This window comes from Symphalangus syndactylus, chromosome 17, assembly GCF_028878055.3.
Source record: "Symphalangus syndactylus isolate Jambi chromosome 17, NHGRI_mSymSyn1-v2.1_pri, whole genome shotgun sequence".
Lineage (NCBI taxonomy): Eukaryota > Metazoa > Chordata > Mammalia > Primates > Hylobatidae > Symphalangus > Symphalangus syndactylus.
Genome location: NC_072439.2, coordinates 43,232,310 through 43,251,262, shown reverse-complemented (window position 1 = coordinate 43,251,262; position 18,953 = coordinate 43,232,310). Strand labels below are relative to the sequence as shown.

General features: G+C 40.2%; 2 protein-coding genes across 19 annotated transcripts in view; one reads left to right on the top strand and one right to left on the bottom strand.

The window, feature by feature from the left end:
• The window catches only part of PPHLN1 (periphilin 1), a 226,930-nt gene extending 224,751 nt beyond the window's left edge, over positions 1 to 2,179 (bottom strand). For 6 of the 11 annotated variants that reach the window (XM_063620167.1, XM_063620169.1, XM_063620174.1 and 3 more), the window contains exon 1: positions 1,909 to 2,160. In XM_063620167.1, coding sequence (XP_063476237.1) covers positions 1,909 to 1,942 — 34 coding nt within the window. In that variant the 5' untranslated portion in view covers positions 1,943 to 2,160. Of the gene's footprint in view, positions 1 to 1,908 lie in introns of all 11 variants that reach the window. The other 5 variants (XM_063620170.1, XM_063620175.1, XM_055249117.2 and 2 more) reach the window with 3 other exon arrangements.
• Positions 2,180 to 2,181: 2 nt separating this feature from the next.
• YAF2 (YY1 associated factor 2) overlaps positions 2,182 to 18,953 on the top strand; it is an 84,266-nt gene continuing 67,494 nt past the window's right edge. For 4 of the 8 annotated variants that reach the window (XR_010116416.1, XR_010116419.1, XR_010116417.1 and 1 more), the window contains exons 1-3: positions 2,214 to 2,423; positions 2,856 to 2,981; positions 4,592 to 4,976. Coding sequence is in view for 4 of the 8 variants with exons in the window: in XM_055249437.2 (XP_055105412.1) it covers positions 2,398 to 2,423; positions 2,856 to 2,981 (152 nt within the window). In the remaining 4 variants the exon portion in view is untranslated. Of the gene's footprint in view, positions 2,424 to 2,855; positions 2,982 to 4,591; positions 4,977 to 18,953 lie in introns of all 8 variants that reach the window. The other 4 variants (XM_055249437.2, XM_055249438.2, XM_063620199.1 and 1 more) reach the window with 4 other exon arrangements.

Below are 18,953 nucleotides of genomic sequence, written 5' to 3'. Positions count from 1 at the left end.
AGACTAGGCCTTAAATCTGGTTCTCTTGTATACGTGCCTCAATCATACTCCTCATGGTTCCTGGTTTCCAAATTTGGGTCTGAATCAGGAGAAGCTACATTTGCAAAAAGTACAGATAGTACAACGAGTTGAGAGACTGCTATGTAAATGGAGTGATTTGGTTAATCAGAAAGAAGACGCGGTGAAAGACCAATAGGATACCTGAGCTGTAACCCTGGCCTATTCATTAAAGAAAAACCATTTAACCTGGGCCCTAATTGCCTTGTCTTTAAAATGAAGGGCTAGACTATGGATTTACAATGGCTCGACTTATGATTTTTCTACTTTACGATGGGCTTATCGGTGTACGAAATGCATTTTCAATTTACGATATTTTCTATTTAAGATGGATTTATCGGGAAGTATCCCCTTTCTAAATCGAAGAGCATGTGCAGTTGATGAGGCCATGTGCATAGTACTTTGAGTCCTTTAAAATATGTATCTATGCACAGGGATTTACAAAGTGCCTGGCACACAGTGCTCAAAAAAATGTTATTTATTTATTTACTCAGAGGCGGAGTCTCGCTCTGTCGCCCAGGCTCGAGTGCAGTGGCACGATCTCGGCTCACAGCAACCTCTGACTCTCGGGTTCAAGCGATTCTCTTACCTCAGCCTCCCGAGTAGCTAAGATTACAGGCGCCCGCCACCACGCCTGGCTAATTTTTGTATTTTTTAGTAGAGGCGGGGTTTCGCCATGTTGGCCAGGCTGGTCTTGTGAACTCCTGACCTCAGGTGATCCGCCGCCTCGGCCTCCCAAAGTGCTGGGATTACACGCGTGAGCCACCGCGCCCGGCCAAAAAATATTATTTTATTATTAATCGCACAACAATCTCATATAGATGCCATTCAGAATATGAAAACGTTGAGAATTACAGAAATTAAGCAATACTTCCAAGGTGTATCAGCTAAGAAACAGGAGAAGCAGGCTGAGAATCCTGGGCTTCTGACTGTATTATTTCCTATGTAGTTTAGCTATAAAATTATCATTTTACATGAATTCGGACTTGATGTAAACCTAGAAAGATGGAGAGAAACAGCACAGTTAAAGAGGGATATACTTTATGCAGAAGTAACCCATGTGCATGAAGGAAGGGGTTCTGGTAAGGGAATGAATTTCATCTACATTCTTTGTCAGGAGGCAGCTTTCCTTATGGGAGAGGGAGGCAGAGGTAGGGAAAATGTGTGAAGCCTTTGAATGCCAGGCTAAGGAGTGTGGGCAAGTCGTTAGTGGTTCTTTATCAGAGTGGTGGCATAGTATTAACAGCATCTTATTATTAATCTGGTTGTGGATTACTGAATAGATTGGGGAGGTGGAAGTGGAGCTTCGGAGACCAGTTAGATGGCTGTTGCTAGACTCTGGAGTAAGAGGACCTTTAGCATGTTGAGGTAGAGACCTGGGAAGGTGTTCTTTTGTTAGCAGACAGCGTTGAGGGGACATGCAAACTCCTTGTATTTAAAAAGGACTTACGAGTATATAGGGGTTTCTTTCAAAGGCAGCTACTGCAGAGGCCTGAGAGGCCAAAAGGGCGCGTTTGGAATTAAAACAGAGTTAGACTCTTGGCTTTGTCACTTTCTAATTATGTAGCCTAGAAGAAGTCACCTAACCTCTCTTGAGTCTTGATTTCAATTCCTCTAAGTTAGGGGTGACAATCCCTGCTTGTTAGAGCATCTGTGTGCATAAACCAGACAGTGCTTTAAGGCATGTAGCAATGGCGCTGCGTGTTGGTTCCCGCCTTCCCCCCGGTATCCTGCAGGCGAGGGCTGAGTAGCTAAGGACGGCGGAGGCCAGGAAAGTCGTTCTACCCGGAGACCCCGGGCTGGCACTTCTGTCCAGACCCGGACAGGCCTCCGAACGCCGGCCGGCCCTACCTTGAACCAGGCTTCGCACGGGATGACGGAGCATCCCCTGCCAGTCGGTGGGACAGACGTTTTCCTCCTCAAAGGGGCTCTGGAGAGCGAGGCAGTCCCCGGCAGCCGGGGGTACCGAGGGGGGGCAACGGCGGAACAGCGCGGAGAGGCGGTGCCGGCGCCCGCGCCCGAGGCAGCCACGGCCACCGCAGCCACCCCCACACCGCCCGCCAGCGAACTCGCCGCGGGTGCTGGGCCGCGCTGGCCGCGTTTGAAGTCTCCGGCGCGGCTGCTGGTTGGCTGGCGCGGGTCACGTGCGCCCAGACAGGAGTTTCCCCGACAGCTGGAGGCTGCGTGGGATCCGGCGGCGGCTCCCGAGCGCGGCGGTGCGGCCTTCCCCGCCCCCTCCCTCCCTCCTCCCCCGCCCGCTTCCGCCCGGCTTATTATCCTCCTTATTGACAAACAGAGCGGTCGCGGCGGCGACTCTCGGCGTGCGTTGATAGCCAAGCCATGGGAGACAAGAAAAGCCCCACCAGGTAACAGCGCCCGGGCCCCGGGGCCCGGACTGTGCGGGCGGCAGGGCCCTCGTGCACGGCTTCGGGTGGCCGCCTCGCTAACCGCCCGGGCACCGGGGCGAGCACGGGGGCAGCGCCGCTGGTGTGCGACTGCTGCCGCTTGAGGGGGCCGGCGCTGGCCGCCCCACAATGGAGCCGCGATGGCGGCGGCGACCGGAGCGGCCGCCCGGGTGTCAGAGCGGCTGTGGCGGCGGCGACTGCGGCCGCGCTCCTGCCCTGCCTCTTCCTGACACCCTTCCCCCTCAGAGCCGGAGCGCGGCGCGCCGGGGGCCCGTGGGGCGGGGGTCGCGGAATTGGGGCGGGGGGCGGGGCAGGGGCGGCCGCGGGGCCCGGGCGCCGGGCGCGGCCTGCTGGTGACCCCGCGCCGCGTCGTGTCCGGGTTGTGTCCTGCAGGCCGAAGCGGCAGCCGAAGCCGTCCTCGGATGAGGGTTACTGGGACTGTAGCGTCTGCACCTTCCGGAACAGCGCCGAGGCCTTCAAGTGCATGATGTGCGATGTGCGGAAGGGCACCTCCACTCGGTGAGTCCCGGGCCTGCCCCTCGCGCAGCCGGCCGGCGGGGTGGCGACCAGAGGACGCCCCTGCGGCTGCCGCCCCCTCCCATGACACTCGCGGACCCGGCGGGAGGAGGCGAGACGGAGGTGGCTGTGGCGATAGGAACTGGGTCACATTGATCGCAACCCAGGCGATGGTTTGCGGTGAGGGGTAATTGAAGAGGCTGTAACGTTTTTTGCTGCCAAGAGAGAATAAATTATTTAAGGGAGGCATTAGCTACTGCGATTTAATTGGTATCGCTGGGTGTAATGCCCCTCTCCCCACTCTGGGTATAAAAATGTTGGCTGCATTGTTGTGTTAGTGTGTAGGGGTCAAGGAAAACCCATAAAATTATCTTTAGGAGCAAAGGATGTAATTTAATTTCGTTCCTAAAGAAAGAAAAGTATCTGATTGCAGAATACACAATATATTAAACTTCTTTTTCTGTATGTACTTCTGGAAGGGTCAGATCAAGGTTTTATTTAGTGTTTTTATTCCAGCACCCTAATATTTTATAAATAAGTAGTTGGAGATGAGCCCAGTCACAGGAACAGATTTTTACTGAAAGTACCTGTATATCTTTAGTTTGATTAAATGGCAGTCTCTTAGACAAATGAGATGAAAAGATCTCTGCCTATTTTCAGACTTTATTTATTGTAAGCTTGCGGTATAATAACTCTGTCTTTTAAAAAATGACTTTGAATTAAGTGGATAAAGAAAATCATCCAGGAAATTCAGTCAGTGGCATTCTTAATCTGTCAGCACTTAGTTATCGAGCTCCTTGATTTGTATACGAAGGTACCCTTTGAATTAAATATAATCTTGTGATTTATTACTTAATATTTAGAGAAGATATATATATTTTGATATTACAAAGTCCATTAGAAACTAAACTATAACAATAAACATACTAATCTGTCTTACTGTTGCTTTAAAAAAGAAGGCATATATAATATTGACATATACAAATATTCAGTAGACGTTAGATTTCTAAAAAATGAGATCTTGATTTTTTAAAAAACACTGTTTACAGAATTTTATTAAGTTTAAAATTTAGAGACAGGAATGGTTGACAATAACTTATTTGAAAAATTTCTCAGTGAAGCTCGCTGGTTTTGACATGCTTGTTTTTTGTAAATCATCATATGCTTTTTGTATATTCCCACAATGGATAAAATATTTTGTACATTTTTCATATTCAAAAAGCAAACTTTCAAACGTATGCTAAATTTAAGGGATTATAACAGAACCTTCCAAAAAGAAAAAAAGTATTTGCTAAACTGATTGTGGTTACTATTTTTGGACCCGTGATTTGTGATTTAAGTATTTTGAAAAGCAGAGTATCTTCTTGGCTGTGTAATGTTGGAGTTGGTTTAGAGTATATTTGTATATCTGTGTTAGTACTTTGTGCTTTTTAAAATGCTCAATAAGCAATTTTTAGAAAATTTGTTTTTCGGAGGCAGGAACATTAAAGTGGAGACAATTATAATCTTGATCTCTGGTACTATATATTATTGCTTTTTGTTGTTCCCTCTCTATTTTCTTGTAGCCATTAGAAAAATACTGAAACTAGAAGAGCCTATATGTTTATTTGCAGGGACAGCAAGGAAGGGGGGAAGCTGGTGTCCTACTCCACAGCCAGTCTTGGGGTTAGAGGAACCCTGAGAAATAGAGTAGGTGGTGGCAGCTCAGAAGAGAAGAAACAGGCCGAATACCTGGCACCTGGAAGAAGAAGGAATATAGTACACAGGGGAGTTGGCCCAGGACAGAGAAGTGGGCCTAGTTTAAAAGAGGCTTGAGGCCCACATGGGGGCCCCTGACATTTTTTTTTTTTTACCGGTACATCTGAGCTCTTGTAGATCCAATTTTTAGTGGTGGAAACATTACTTGAGGAGGACTCAGAGAAGCATTGTCATTTGGATTGAAACTGAAGAGGCTCTGGGCAACTCAACAGAAATCTAAGGGACACTGTGTTCCTGAAAGTAAGTGTTCTACACCACGACCCTCTCAGCTTCTTCCTTCCTCTCTCTGAATTGTCTCTTCTCTTTTGATTTTGGCTCTAAGTTAAACCTAAGAGCTCTGATTTCTCTGTTACCTGTTATTTTCCTAGTGGTTTCTGAAATTCAGGGTAGAATCTATGTTTGTATAGAACAGTGTGGAACAGGGTATTGTTAATAGAGAAGATATTGATTGCATCACAGAATGTTAATATTTTTCCTCTCTGGTAATGTTAGAAAAACAAGATTAAAGGACTGCAGAACGCTGTTGAGAAGCAAAAGTTTCAGTAGTTGGAAGGAATAATTCTCCATAATTGACTTATTAATTAACAGGATAATTTCCAGAGTAGGGTTGGCAAGTCCTAAAGCCGAGACTGGATAGCTGCAGAGCAGAAGGATGCAGTTTGCTACTGATTTGTTTGTGTGACCAACAGATGGGATTTGAATCCTTTGGGTCAGACTGACCTTTGAACTGATTCTGCCTCATTGCCGAATGTTAGGCCAAGTCTAAGCCATTCTAGACATTTGAAAAACTTTTTTCTTTTTAAACCTGCAGAGAAGATTGAGTCCTTGTTCTACCTTTAAAGTCTTTTTTTTTCTTTTTTCTTTTTTGAGATAAGATCTCATTCTGTTGCCCAGGCTGGGTTGCAGTGGCATCATCCAGGCTCACTGCAGCCTCGAGCTCCCAGGTTCAAAGGATCCTCCCACCTCAGCCTCCCAAGTAGCTGGAACTACAGATGCACACCACCATGTGTGGCTAATTTTCTTATTTTTTGTAGAGATGGGGGATCTTTGTGTTGCCTAGGCTAGTCTCAAACTCCTGAGCTCAAGTGATCCTCCCACCTTGGCCTCCCAAAGAACTGGAATTATAGGAATGAGCCACCATTCTGGCCCCTTTACAGTCTTTATTGACAATATAATTTTTTTTCTTTAAATAATACGAAGTTTAAATTCTTTATGCAACAGAAGCCCATTTCCTTTGGCTATATCCATGGTAGGTCATGTCTTTCTAGAGAACGAAGTTACATTCATGGCATGTATTTCAAAATAAAATGATTTGTTGTAGCTTCAGTTCCTCAAGTTTTAATTTTATTTTAGATTTTGGGGTACATGTGCATGTTTGTTACTTGAGTATGTTGCAGAGTGGTGGGATTGGGCTTCCAGTGTACCCATTACCCAAATAGTGAACGTTATACCCGACAGGTAATTTTTCAGCCCCTCACTCCAAAATTTTTTACATTGTGCTTCTGTGAGAGAAACAGTAGTAAATGTCAAACTGACAGGAAATTTTTGAAAAGGAAACAAAATGTCACGGTGACAAATTATTTTCAAGGTGCTGCACAGTCTTTATATCTGAAGTTTCTTTTCTTTCTTTTTTTTTTTTTTCGAGGCAGAATTTGAGACAGAGTCTTGCGCTGTCGCCCAGGCTGGAGTACAGTGGCGTGACGTCGGCTCACTGCAACCTCCGCTTCCCAGGTTCAGGCAATTCTCATGCCTCAGCCTCTGTGATAGCTGGGATTACAGGTGCCCACCAGCACGCCAGGCTAATTTTTATATTTTTAATAGAGATGGGGTTTCACTATGCTGGCCAGGCTGGTGTCAAACTCCTGACCTCAGGTGATCTGTCTGCCTCGGCTTCCCAAAGTGCTGGGATTACAGGAGTGAGACACCGTGCCCAGCCTATCTGAAGTTTCTTATAAGGCAAGAAATGTCCCAAATATAAATGCAAGAAACTTTAGGAAATTAAGGATCATTCTTGGCTGGCCCAGTGGCCCACACCTGTAAGCCCAGCACTTTGGGAGGCTGAGACAGGAGGATTTCTTGAGGCCAGGAGTTTGAGACCAACCTGGGCAACACAGTGAGATCTCATCTCTACTAAAAATTTAAAAAATTAGCTTGGTGTGGTGGTGCATGCCTGTGGTCCCAGCTACTCAGGAGGCTGAAGTGGAAGGATCCCTTGAGCCCCGCAGTTCGAGGTTGCAGTGAGCTGTGATCATACCACTGCACTCCAGCCTGGGCAACAGAGTGAGACCTTGTCTCAAAAAAAAAATTCTGAATCATCAGAGAAAATGAAATATTAAATATTAAGGATAGTCTGTATGAGGGTGATAAGCAATGTATGATGATTAAATTAAGACTGGTGTCTTATTGGTACTTCATCTAGGAGTGGACAGTTACTTAATATTGCCTAATTCAGATAGCAAATATTTAGAAATGAAAATGATAGAATTATTGGTTTGGGTTTCAAACTGTGGTCTAAATGGTTCATACCAGGCTTTCAAATGTAACAGGTAATGTTACATTTTCTTAGAGGATATTACAACAGTCCTTTAGGTTTCTCATAGGTGTTATTTTAGAGAGCTATGAAAAAGATTTCACATAGTAGAAAGAGTGCTAGATGTTATACTGGTATGATTTTGGTAACCTGGGTTCGTATCTCATTTCATATCAACCATTTCAATATTCAGCATTCAGCAAATGTTTATTGAGCATCTTATTTAAGGGCTGAGTTGGATACTAGACATACAGTGGTGAGCAAAATGGATTTTTTTGTTTCTTTAAAATTTTACGGTTTTGCAAATCAGAACTACTTTAACTGTACCAAGCTCTATATGTGAGGTTTAGTGTTAGTAGATCTTTCCTTTATGTGTAGGCTGAAGAGGTGGAACTTCTTCATTAAAAATATATGTTGTTTATAACTGAACACAGTATTATGGTTAGGTAAAAAGAATGAGTTATTTCAGCTTCTGTTAAAAGTAAGCTATAAAATCCACATTCTGAAAGAAGCTTAAACCAACTATCATCTGGTAGAAATCTTTTCAGCATCATTGTTTTCTTGTCATACTTGCTTTATGTCTTCAAATTTGAGGTTTGGCACTGATTCTCCTAGACTTTTGCTGTAGGAATGGGAGAAAAACATTGAGGACCACCTATATAAGTCCTTTTTAAAGAAACGCATGGTTCCTGAGCCGCCTCCTGTCTATCTGAGGAGCCTTTCTAGCAACCATTTAGTTGTTCAGAGACTCCTTATTCTAGGAGATTTCTTACTTGTTTTTTGTCCGGTAAGAGGACTCACACTGGTTAATTGTATATAGGTAAATTTTACAAGTGATTATTAGTGTTTGTATAGTCTGGATATCAGTGGTTTTCAAAGTGTAGTCTGAGGGACACTGAGAGTCCCTGAGGTCTTTTTAGTTGAAGCTTTCTATGAGGTTCACACTGTTTTTATAATAATTTGAAGATGTTATTTGCCTTTTTCACTGTGATGGTGCAGAGGCAGTGACGGGTAAAACTGCCAGCACCTTAGCATGAATCAAAGAAGTGGCACCAAATTGCCATCTTCATTGTAATATTCACCACCATGTACATGCATGCAGTAAGAATAATGTCAGTTTGAATTAAGAATATACTCGAAGCAGCAAAATTTACTAATTTTATTACATCTCATATTTTTTAAAATATTCTGTCTGACAAAATGGGAGCTACACATAAAGCACTTCTACTGTATACCAAAGTATAGTGGTTAAGGGAAAGCACGTGTGTAGTTTGTCTTGCAAGCAGAGCTAGTCTTTTTGTCATAGAGCATCATTTTTACTTGAAAGACTATCTGAAATACCATAGTTATTCAGACTTGGATATTTAGCATATATTTTCTTGAAAATGAATATATTCAAAAAATATATCACTTCAAGGAAAACACTTGATACTATATGTTGCCAGTGATAATCATTCAAGTGAAAATTAGAATTTTTGAAAATCTGTAGCAACAATGAGCTTTAGAGTTTCTGTGTATAAAGACTTTTCTGAGAAGATTAGTGGTGGTATCAATGAATATAATTTCTGATATTTCACCATGAAATGTGTCAGCATTTGGAAGATATGCATAACTCAGCAAACAAATGGTTCCTAGTTACCGATGTATGATTTTACAAAACTGTAATGGGTAATCCATTTGAAGTACAAAATACCAACAGATTTTAAGGGAACACTGAAAACTTCATTGATGTGGTTTCAGATTTCACATTGCAACTAACCTTTGAGAAACAACTGTGTTTTTATGTAGTATCAAAGAATAACACCTATAGTTATCTGAAAATGCTATTAAACTACTTACCTCTTTTCAACTGTATATCTGTGAGAGTCCAGATTTTCTTAATATTTTTGGACCAAAACAATGTATTGCAACAAATTGAATGCTGAGATAGATGTGACAATCCAGGTGTCTTCTACTAACCAGATGTTAGAGGTTTGCAAAATATACAATGCCACTCTTCATACAAAATATCTTTGTTTTGGAAAATAATAAGTTTTTAAAATAAAAATATGTCATTTAATATGTGATGTATTTATTTTTTAAATGAACTAATATATTTAGATTGTTATCAGTTTTTATTTCTAATATAGTAAACATCGATATATGACCCACATTAAGAAAAACAAAAAACAAAAACTCTTAAATTTTAAGAGTGTAAATGATCCTAAGACCAAAAAGTTTGTGAACTGCTGGTCTAGAGTTTATTGGCTTGGGTTTCTACATGCAATGACTTGACTTCAGCAGGTATTCTTTTTATTTCCTTTACAGTGTGAGGCCTGATAACTAGTATACTAGTTGTTTAACTCAGTGGCCCGATCTCACTCATCTTTTGATGTCACCTCCGAAGTATTTGATGTTGTTGGCCCTTTTTAAATTGAAACTCTCCTTCCTTGACGTCTCTAAGACTCCTTTTTCGTAGATTTCTAGGTATATCTCTGAAACCCATTTCTGCCTCCCCAAACCTGGCATCTGTATATTCTTTACTTTGTATGTGGCATAAACTCCTTTCTGGAACCTCAGCTAGAAACCATCATTGTCTCAGCTTTGATTCTAATTTGTAGTCATCCTTCATGTCCTTTCTCTGGATTGTCTCTTAAATCTATCCTTTTTCCTTTCATGTAGTTACAGTTCAGAAGCCCATATCACTTCTGTCATGAACTATTGGACAAATTGGTCTCTCATTTGGAATGCTACTAACATTATCTTCATTATCTTTTTTGAAACCTATCTCATTATGTTGGTCCCTGTATATTTAAAAAAAATTGAGTCCTATTAGTGGCTACTGAATAAAGGCTGAGATCCTTAGGATAGTGTTCAAGGCCATAATAATCATCTATCCCTAAACTACCTTCCTAGCTTCATTTCCTGCTGCTTATCCCAATCCTGTGTTGTGTCAGCACTGAATTATTTTTATCATATGGTACTTTTCTTTCTTTCTTTCTCTCACTCTCTTTCTTTCTCTTTTCTTTTCTTTTCTTTCTTTTCTTTCTTGACGGAGTCTTGCTCTGTCACCAGGCTGGAGTGCAGTAGCGCGATCTTGGCTCGCTGCAATGTCCACCTCCCAGATTCAAGCGATTCTCCTGCCTCAGCCTCCTGAGTAGCTGGGATTACAGGCGTGCACCACCATACCCAGTTAATTTTTGTATTTTTAGTAGAGACAGGGTTTCACCATGTTGGCCAGGATGGTCTCCATCTCCTGACCTCGTGATCCGCCTGCCTCAGCCTCCCAAAATGCTGTGATTACAGGCGTGAGCCACTATATGGTATTTTTCAAAGAAGCCCTCTAGGATTACCATCCCTCCACCCCTTGGTATCATATTGATTCTATGTATGTAGAGTCAGTCATGCACTCCATAATGACATTTTGGTCAGTGGGGGACCACATATACAGTCCCATAAAATGATACTATATTTTTACTCTACTTTTTCTATGTTTAGTTATGTTTAGATACAAATACTTACCGTGGTGTTACAACTACCTGCAACATTCAGTATAGTAAGATCCTGTCCACCCGTAGCTTCATAGCAATAGGCTGTACCATATAGCCTAGGTATGTAGTAGGCTGTACCATCTAGGTTTGTATAAATACATTCTGTGATGTTCCCACAATGAAATCACCTAACGATGCATTTTTCAGAACATATCCCTGTCATTAAATGCTGCATGGCTGTATGTATATGTAATTATTCCTGGAGAATATATTGTAGTATAATTGTCTAGACACTTATCTGCCCTACAGGGCAGAGACTGTCTTATCACTTCGGTATTCCCAGAAGCTAATAAAATACCTGAAGTATTATAGATATTTAAATGTTTTCAATTAATGTTTCTTCAAATTTGACTTGCTATTTGACACCTGACGTTGCTTTTCCAATAATTTTGAACACTATGTTTGTAAAAATATTATCAGACTATTTTGTCTCTAAGTTGTAGGTATAAATCGTTTTAGCATTATTTATTTATTTATTTTCTGATGCAGGGTTTCACTCTGTTGCCCAGGGTGGAGTGCAGTGGTGTGGATATAGCTTACTGCAGCCTCAACCTCCCAGGTTGAAGTGGTCCCCCCACCTTAGCCTCCCAAGTAGCTGGGACTACAGGGGTGTGCCACTATGTCTGGCTAATTTTTAAATTTTTGATAGAGAGGGTGTGTCTCCCTATGTTGCCCAGTCTGGTCTCGAACTCCTGGGCCAAAGCAATCCTCTCACCTTGGCCTCCAAAATGTTGGGATTACAGGCATGAGCCACTGCACCCAACTGTTTTAGCATTATTTCAAGGATGATATTGTACATGAACACCTTAGCATTTTTAAGGAACAGCTTTGGCAAGTTGTATAATATTGTTATGATCTCATTTGTGGCCACTTATTAGGTCTCATTTTTCAGATTGTTGAAATTTATATGATATGATATAGCTAAAAACGAAGTATTTCTTGACTAAAGTAAACCAATGAAGTCGTGAACGTGTACAGCGTATTAAGAAATATATTGTATATTCCATTGCTACAAGGAGAATAAAATACCTAGGAATACAATTTACAAGGGATGTGAAGGACCTCTTCAAGGAGAACTACAAACCACTGCTCAAGGAAATAAGAGAGGACACAAACAAATGGAAAAACATTCCATGCTCATGGATAGGGAGAATCAATATTGTGAAAATGGCCATACTTCCCAGAGTAATTTATAGATTCAATGCTATCCCCATCAAGCTACCATTGACTTTCTTCACAGAATTAGAAAAACTAATTTAAATTTCATATGGAACCAAAAAAGAGCCCGTATACCCAAAACAATCCTAAGGAAAAAGAACAAAGCTGGAGGCATCATGCTACCTGACTTTGAACTATACCACAAGTCTACAGTAACCAAAACAGCATGGTACTGGTACCAAAACAGATATATAGACCAATAGAACAGAACAGAGTCCTCAGAAATAACACCACTCATCTGTAACCATCTAATCTTCGACAAACCTGACAAAAACAAACACTGGGGAAAGGATTCCCTATTTAATAAATGGTGTTGGGAAAACTGGCTAGCCATATGCAGAAAACTGAAACTGGATCCCTTCCTTACACTTTACACAAAATTAACTCAAGATGGATTAAAGACTTTAACATAAGACCTAAAACCATAAAAACCCTGGAAGAAAACCTAGGCAATACTATTCAGGACATAGGCATAGGCAAAGACTTTATGACTAAAACACCATAAGCAATGGCAACAAAAGCCAAAATTGACAAATGAGATCTAATTGAACTAAAGAGCTTCTGCACAGCAAAAGAAACTATCATCAGAGTGAACAGGCAACCTACAGAATTGGAGAACATTTTTGCTATCTGTCCATCTGACAAAGGGCTAATATCCAGAATCTACAAAGAACTTAAACAAATTTACAAGAAAAAACCCATCAAAAAGTGGGCTAAGGATATGAACAGACGCTTCTCAAAAGAAGACATTTATGCAGCCAACAAACATGAAAAACTCATCACTGGTCATTAGAGAAATGCACATCAAACCACAATGAGATACTATCTCATGCCAGTTAGAGTGGCGATCATTAAAAAGTCTGGAAACAGCAGATGCTGGAGAGGATGTGGAGAAATAGGAATGCTTTTACACTGTTGGTGGGAGTGTAAATTAGTTCAACCATTGTGGAAGACAGTGTGGTGATTCCTCAGGGATCTAGAACCAGAAATACCATTTGACCCAGCAGTCTCATGACTGGGTATATACCCAAAGGATTATAAATCGTTCTACTATAAAGACACATACGCACGTATGTTTATTGCAGCACTATTCACAAAAGCAAAGACTTGGAACCAACCCAAATGCCCATCAATGATAGACTGGATAAAGAAAATGTGGCACATATACACCATGGAATACTATGCAGCCATAAAAGGGATGAGTTCATGTCCTTTGCAGGGACATGGATGAAGCTGGAAACCATCATTCTCAGCAAACTAACACAGGATCAGAAAACCAAACACCACATATTCTAACTCATAACTGGAAGTTGAGCAATGAGAACACATGGACACAGGGAGGGGAACATCACACACGGGGGCCTGTCGTGGGGTTGGGGGGCTAGAGGAGGGATAGCATTAGGAGAATTGCCTAATGTAGATGATGGGTTGGTGGATGCAGCAAACCACTACGGCACGTGTATACCTATGTAACAAACCTGGAGGTTCTGCAGGTGTGCCCCAGAATTTAAAGTATAATAAAAAGAGAAATATATTGTATTCTTCACCTAAATTGTTAGTTTTCTGTTGAATGATTTTTAAAGTTAAGGTAGTTGACATCAAGGGCCTATCAGAAACTAAAATATATTATAAATACATGCTTACTGGGAAACATATGCAATGAATTATGCTAGGACTACATAATTGTGGATGAAACCCAATTCTAGCCTTTAAGGGTTTGAATTCTAGCACAGAAGATAGGTAATATTTGCTAGTGAGTAAATACAAGGAGTGAGAATGGATTTTCCAACATAGTTCTAGTTTTTGAAGAAGTCTATGCTTATATGAAATCATTGTTGTGGCCATTATTATTTATTTATTTATTTTACTTTAACTTCTGGGATACATGTGCAGAACGTGAAGATTTGTTACATAGATATACATGTGCCATGGTGGTTTGCTGCACCCATCAACCCATCATCTAGGTTTTAAGCCCTGCATGAATTAGGTATTTGTCCTAATGCTCTCCCTCCCCTTGCCCCCTACCCTGTGACAGGCCCCAGTGTGTGATGTTCCCCTCCTTGTGTCCATGTGTTCTCATTCTTCAACTCCCACTTATGAGTGAGAACATGCAGTATTTGGTTTTCTGTTCCTGTGTTAGTTTGCTGAGAATGATGGTTTCCAGCTTCATCCATGTCCCTGCTAAGGACATGAACTCATCTTTTTTTATGGCCGCATGTGGCCATTATTAATAAAGCACTTTTGGTGGGCAAGGTGGCTCACACGTGTAATCCCAGCACTTTCACAGGCTGAGGCAGGAGGATTGCTTGAGCCTAGGAGTTCAAGACTAGCCTGGGCAACATGTGAGACCCTGTCTGTACAAATAAATAAATAAATATAAATAAAGCACTTTTGGTAAAATGTGCTTTAACATCATGGCCAATTTCCAGTTTGATTACTGTCTCCCCTAAGAAATTTCACCCAAATTATGTTCTTTGAAACAGCTGGCACTTCATTGCTGGGTAAAGCCTTTTCTTTATCTGTGTGTGTGTGTGTGTGTGTGTGTGTGTGTGTGTGTGTGTGTGTGTGTTTTAAAGAAACTGCTGTTTTTAAGGTGATAGTTATATAATTGACGTAAAATTTCAGTAGACTGAAACTTCCTACATAGTATGCTGGCCCTATATATAACTTTGAAGGAAAGAGGAATAAGTAAAGAAACCTTTCACCCAACTATGATAGTTTTATAAACCTCTTTCAAATAACTCGGGTGTCAGTCTGGGCTCTAATATTAATTCTGTGACTGGATTTCTACCTTCTTCACCAGTCGCATAGGGTTGTTTGATGAGCAAGTGGAAGTGTATATAGGAAAACATTCTGAACACAGTAAAGCACGGCACGAGTGACAGATAATGAAAGACACAGCTTTTTACTGAGTTTCCAACACGAGAAACTACCAATGGTAACAAAAAAAATAAAAAGAATTTGGCAGCAATAAATTATAAGCCACCATTTATTCCTTAATAGTAATGGCCACTACTGACAGAGCACTTACTGTGTGTCAGCCACTGTGATAATGGCTTTACCATTTAATCTTCTCAACAATGAGAATTAAAACCATTTAATCTTCTAACAATGCTTTTGAAAGAAAAGGAAAAAAAACCCTGAATATCATGCTGGCAATCATTGCCAATATAACCAATAAAATAGGTAACTTGTGAAACAGACAGTAAATAATATAACCCTAGTATAAAATTATTTTATTTACAAAATATGTGATTCCTGGGATGATTTTTCAAGTACTGAATATATATAAATTTAACAATCCTGCCCTTTTATGTAAGCGCACTTGTATAGTGCTTTACTGTGTTCAGAGTGCTTTCCTATATATCCTTCTATTTGCTCATCAAACTGCCCCTATATGGCTGATGAGGAAGATGGTCCTCTAGTCAAATAATTAATGTTAGAGCCTAGATTGAAACCTGGGTTGTTGGATTACTGGTTGATCTTTTCACTTCTTTGTCTTTAATAGAGAGGTTTATAAAACCATCCTAGTTGAATGAAAGGTTTTTTTGCTTATTTCTCTTTCCTTCAAGGTTAGATATAGGGCCAACATTAGTAGAAAGATTAACATTCTGTGGAATATCAAGTTTTCATTCAAGGATTTGGTGAAACGTTAGTGTTTTTTTCTTTAAGGTATGTTTTCCTTAAATCTTTATAGCTTGGAATAATTATTTAACAAATGTTTGTTGATCATCTGTTCAACACCTACAGTGTTTTGTTTATTGGCTTTCACGGTTGTTAAAACGGTACCTTTTGTTATATGAGCTGTGATTTATAATCATGTTTTAAAAGATTCTATATGTACTTCATTCTGTAATATTGTTTATTGTGTGAAATCATAGAATTACTGAGAATTTTAGAGCTAAAAGGAACCTTTGAAGTGTTTCTAGAGTGTTTAGTCACTTCTGAGCCAGACAAGTTTTTATTACTTGAAACCTTAATTCTAGACAGATAAGAGCATCTTCAGAGGGAAGATCTTGAGAGATTTTGAGTAGAGAGGCTTGTATTAAACTTTTGAAATGGGCGGAAACTACTATTGTTTTCAAAACCTTCTTGTTGGGATTTTCAGCCAAGTTTGGAGGATTCTTAATTGTGGAACTTGGGGAACTAACATAATATTTAGCAATCTGCTGGGTGAGATCTTTTCTATTTGTTGGAACTCATGGCTCTAGCCTCCTATCCTCTTGACAGGTAGGAAAACAGGCCGGAAGTATTGTGACTTGGGTCAGTAGTTGATCAGTGTGAGATTTAGAAATCTGAATTTCCAGTCGCTTAAAGTTTTTTTTAAGAGATAGAGTCTTGCTCTGTCACTCAGGCTGGAGTGCAGTGGTATAATCATAGCTTACTATAACTTCAAACTCCTGGGCTCAAGCCTCAACCTCCCAAGTAGCTAGGACTACAGGCGTGCTCCATCACACCCAGGTAATTTTAAAACTTTTTGTAGAGATGAGGTCTCGCTATGTTGTCCAGCCTGGTCTCAAACTTTGCCTCAAGCACCCTCCTGCCTCAGCCTCCCAAAGTATTGAGATTACAGGTGTGAGCCACCATGCCTGGCCTCCAGTCCCTTTGTATAACCTTGCTGTGGTAGCATTTGATTAAATTTGCTAGCAAGTAACTTCTTAAAGATTTCTTCTTATAATTTTCCCTATACCTAGATCTAGTGGTATACCTCTTGACAGTTTCTAACATTAGACCTACTACTTATAAATAATATAAGAACTTAAAAACAAGAACTAAATGTTAAAAATCTAGGCTAATAGTATGGTGAATAAAGAATAAAATGACTGTCTTTTTTCTTGTATTTACTAATATTTTTGAAGTACAAATGTTAACAAACTTCATTTTTATGTCTTTTATAACAACTTTTATTTTGCTGTATATCCTCACTTCTTTGATATCATAGTGTTTCTCAGGAGAAATACCAGTAAGTATTATTTCTCTCTTTTATTTGTGATACAAATATTAAGAATCACTGATAGTAATATAATCACTTTGATTATATGTGACTGTGTGAATGACTGGGTGTGTGTGTATGATGTAAAGTTTGTATAGCCCCCTGACAATTTTTAGACATACGAATTAAACCATTTCATCTTTACATGTTTTATAGTCTGATCAGGGTTCTTTTGAACAACATACTTTACTTTTATAAAATATACTAGGGACAGTCAACCCAGAATGGCAGCAAGTAGATGATTTTTATGCCAGGGAGGTAGTTGCTCAACAGGTAAAGCTCTTGGTGCATTCGTGGAGTAGGCAAAGTGATTTTGGTCTTCTTTCCTCTTTGTTCCATCGATTTTTGCTATTTATCTTTTGTCCCCCCACAGCCCAAAGTCTCTTCACTAATATTTATTTCTAGCCTACCTTCTAAAATGTTATGATTGCTTCATTCTTTATTTACTTCACTAACAGTTCTTCCTTTACTAGAAAATCTTTTATGTTTTATGTAAGTCTGAATAAAGTAATTGTTCTAAATGCTAATGTAAAGAATCTGGGTGTGGGAGATGGAGTTTTATTTTTTCCTTAAGATAATTCTTTTTCTCATGATTATAAAAGTATTATGAATACATTAAAGATTTAAGGAAGTATAAGGACGAAGATAGTAATGATTATTTTTTTTTTTTTCCTGTAAGTCTGTGCTTTATTTATTTATTTATTTATTTTTATTATACTTTAGGGTTTTAGGGTACATGTGCACAATGTGCAGGTTTGTTACATATGTATCCATGTGCCATGTTGATTTCCTGCACCCATTAACTCGTCATTTAGCATTAGGTGTATCTCCTAATGCTGTCCCTCCCCCCTCCCCCCACCCCACAACAGTCCCCGGAGCGTGATGTTCCCCTTCCTGTGTCCATGAGTTCTCATTGTTCAATTCCCACCTATGAGTGAGAACATGCGGTGTTTGGTGTTTTGTCCTTGCGATAGTTTACTGAGAATGATGTTTTCCAGTTTCATCCATGTCCCTACAAAGGACACGAACTCATCATTTTTTATGGCTGCATAGTATTCCATGGTGTATATGTGCCACATTTTCTTAATCCAGTCTATCGTTGTTGGACATTTGGGTTGGTTCCAACTCTTTGCTATTGTGAATAGTGCCGCAATAAACATACGTGTGCATGTGTCTTTATAGCAGCATGATTTATAGTCCTTTGGGTATATACCCAGTAATGGGATGGCTGGGTCAAATGGTATTTCTAGTTCTAGATCCCTGAGGAATCGCCACACTGACTTCCACAATGGTTGAACTAGTTTACAGTCCCACCAACAGTGTAAAAGTGTTCCTATTTCTCCACATCCTCTCCAGCACCTGTTGTTTCCTGATTTTTTAATGATGGCCATTCTAACTGGTGTGAGATGGTATCTCACTGTGGTTTTGATTTGCATTTCTCTGATGGCCAGTGATGAGGAGCATTTCTTCATGTGTTTTTTGGCTGCATAAATGTCTTCTTTTGAGAAGTGTCTGTTCATGTCCTCTGCCCACTTTTTGATGGGGTTGTTTGTTTTTTTCTTGTAAATTTGTTTGAGTTCATTGTAGATTCTGGATATTAGCCCTTTGTCAGATGAGTAGGTTGCAAAAATTTTCTCCCATTGTGTAGGTTGCCTGTTCACTCTGATGATAGTTTCTTTTGCTGTGCAGAAGCTCTTTAGTTTAATGAGATCCCATTTGTCGATTTTGGCTTTTGATGCCATTGCTTTTGGTGTTTTAGACATGAAGTCCTTGCCCACGCCTATGTCCTGAATGGTATTGCCTAGGTTTTCTTGTAGGATTTTAATGGTTTTAGGTCTAACATATAAGTCTTTAATCCATCTTGAATTAATTTTTGTATAAGGTGTAAGGAAGGGATCCAGTTTCAGCTTTCTACATATGGCTAGCCAGTTTTCCCAGCACCATTT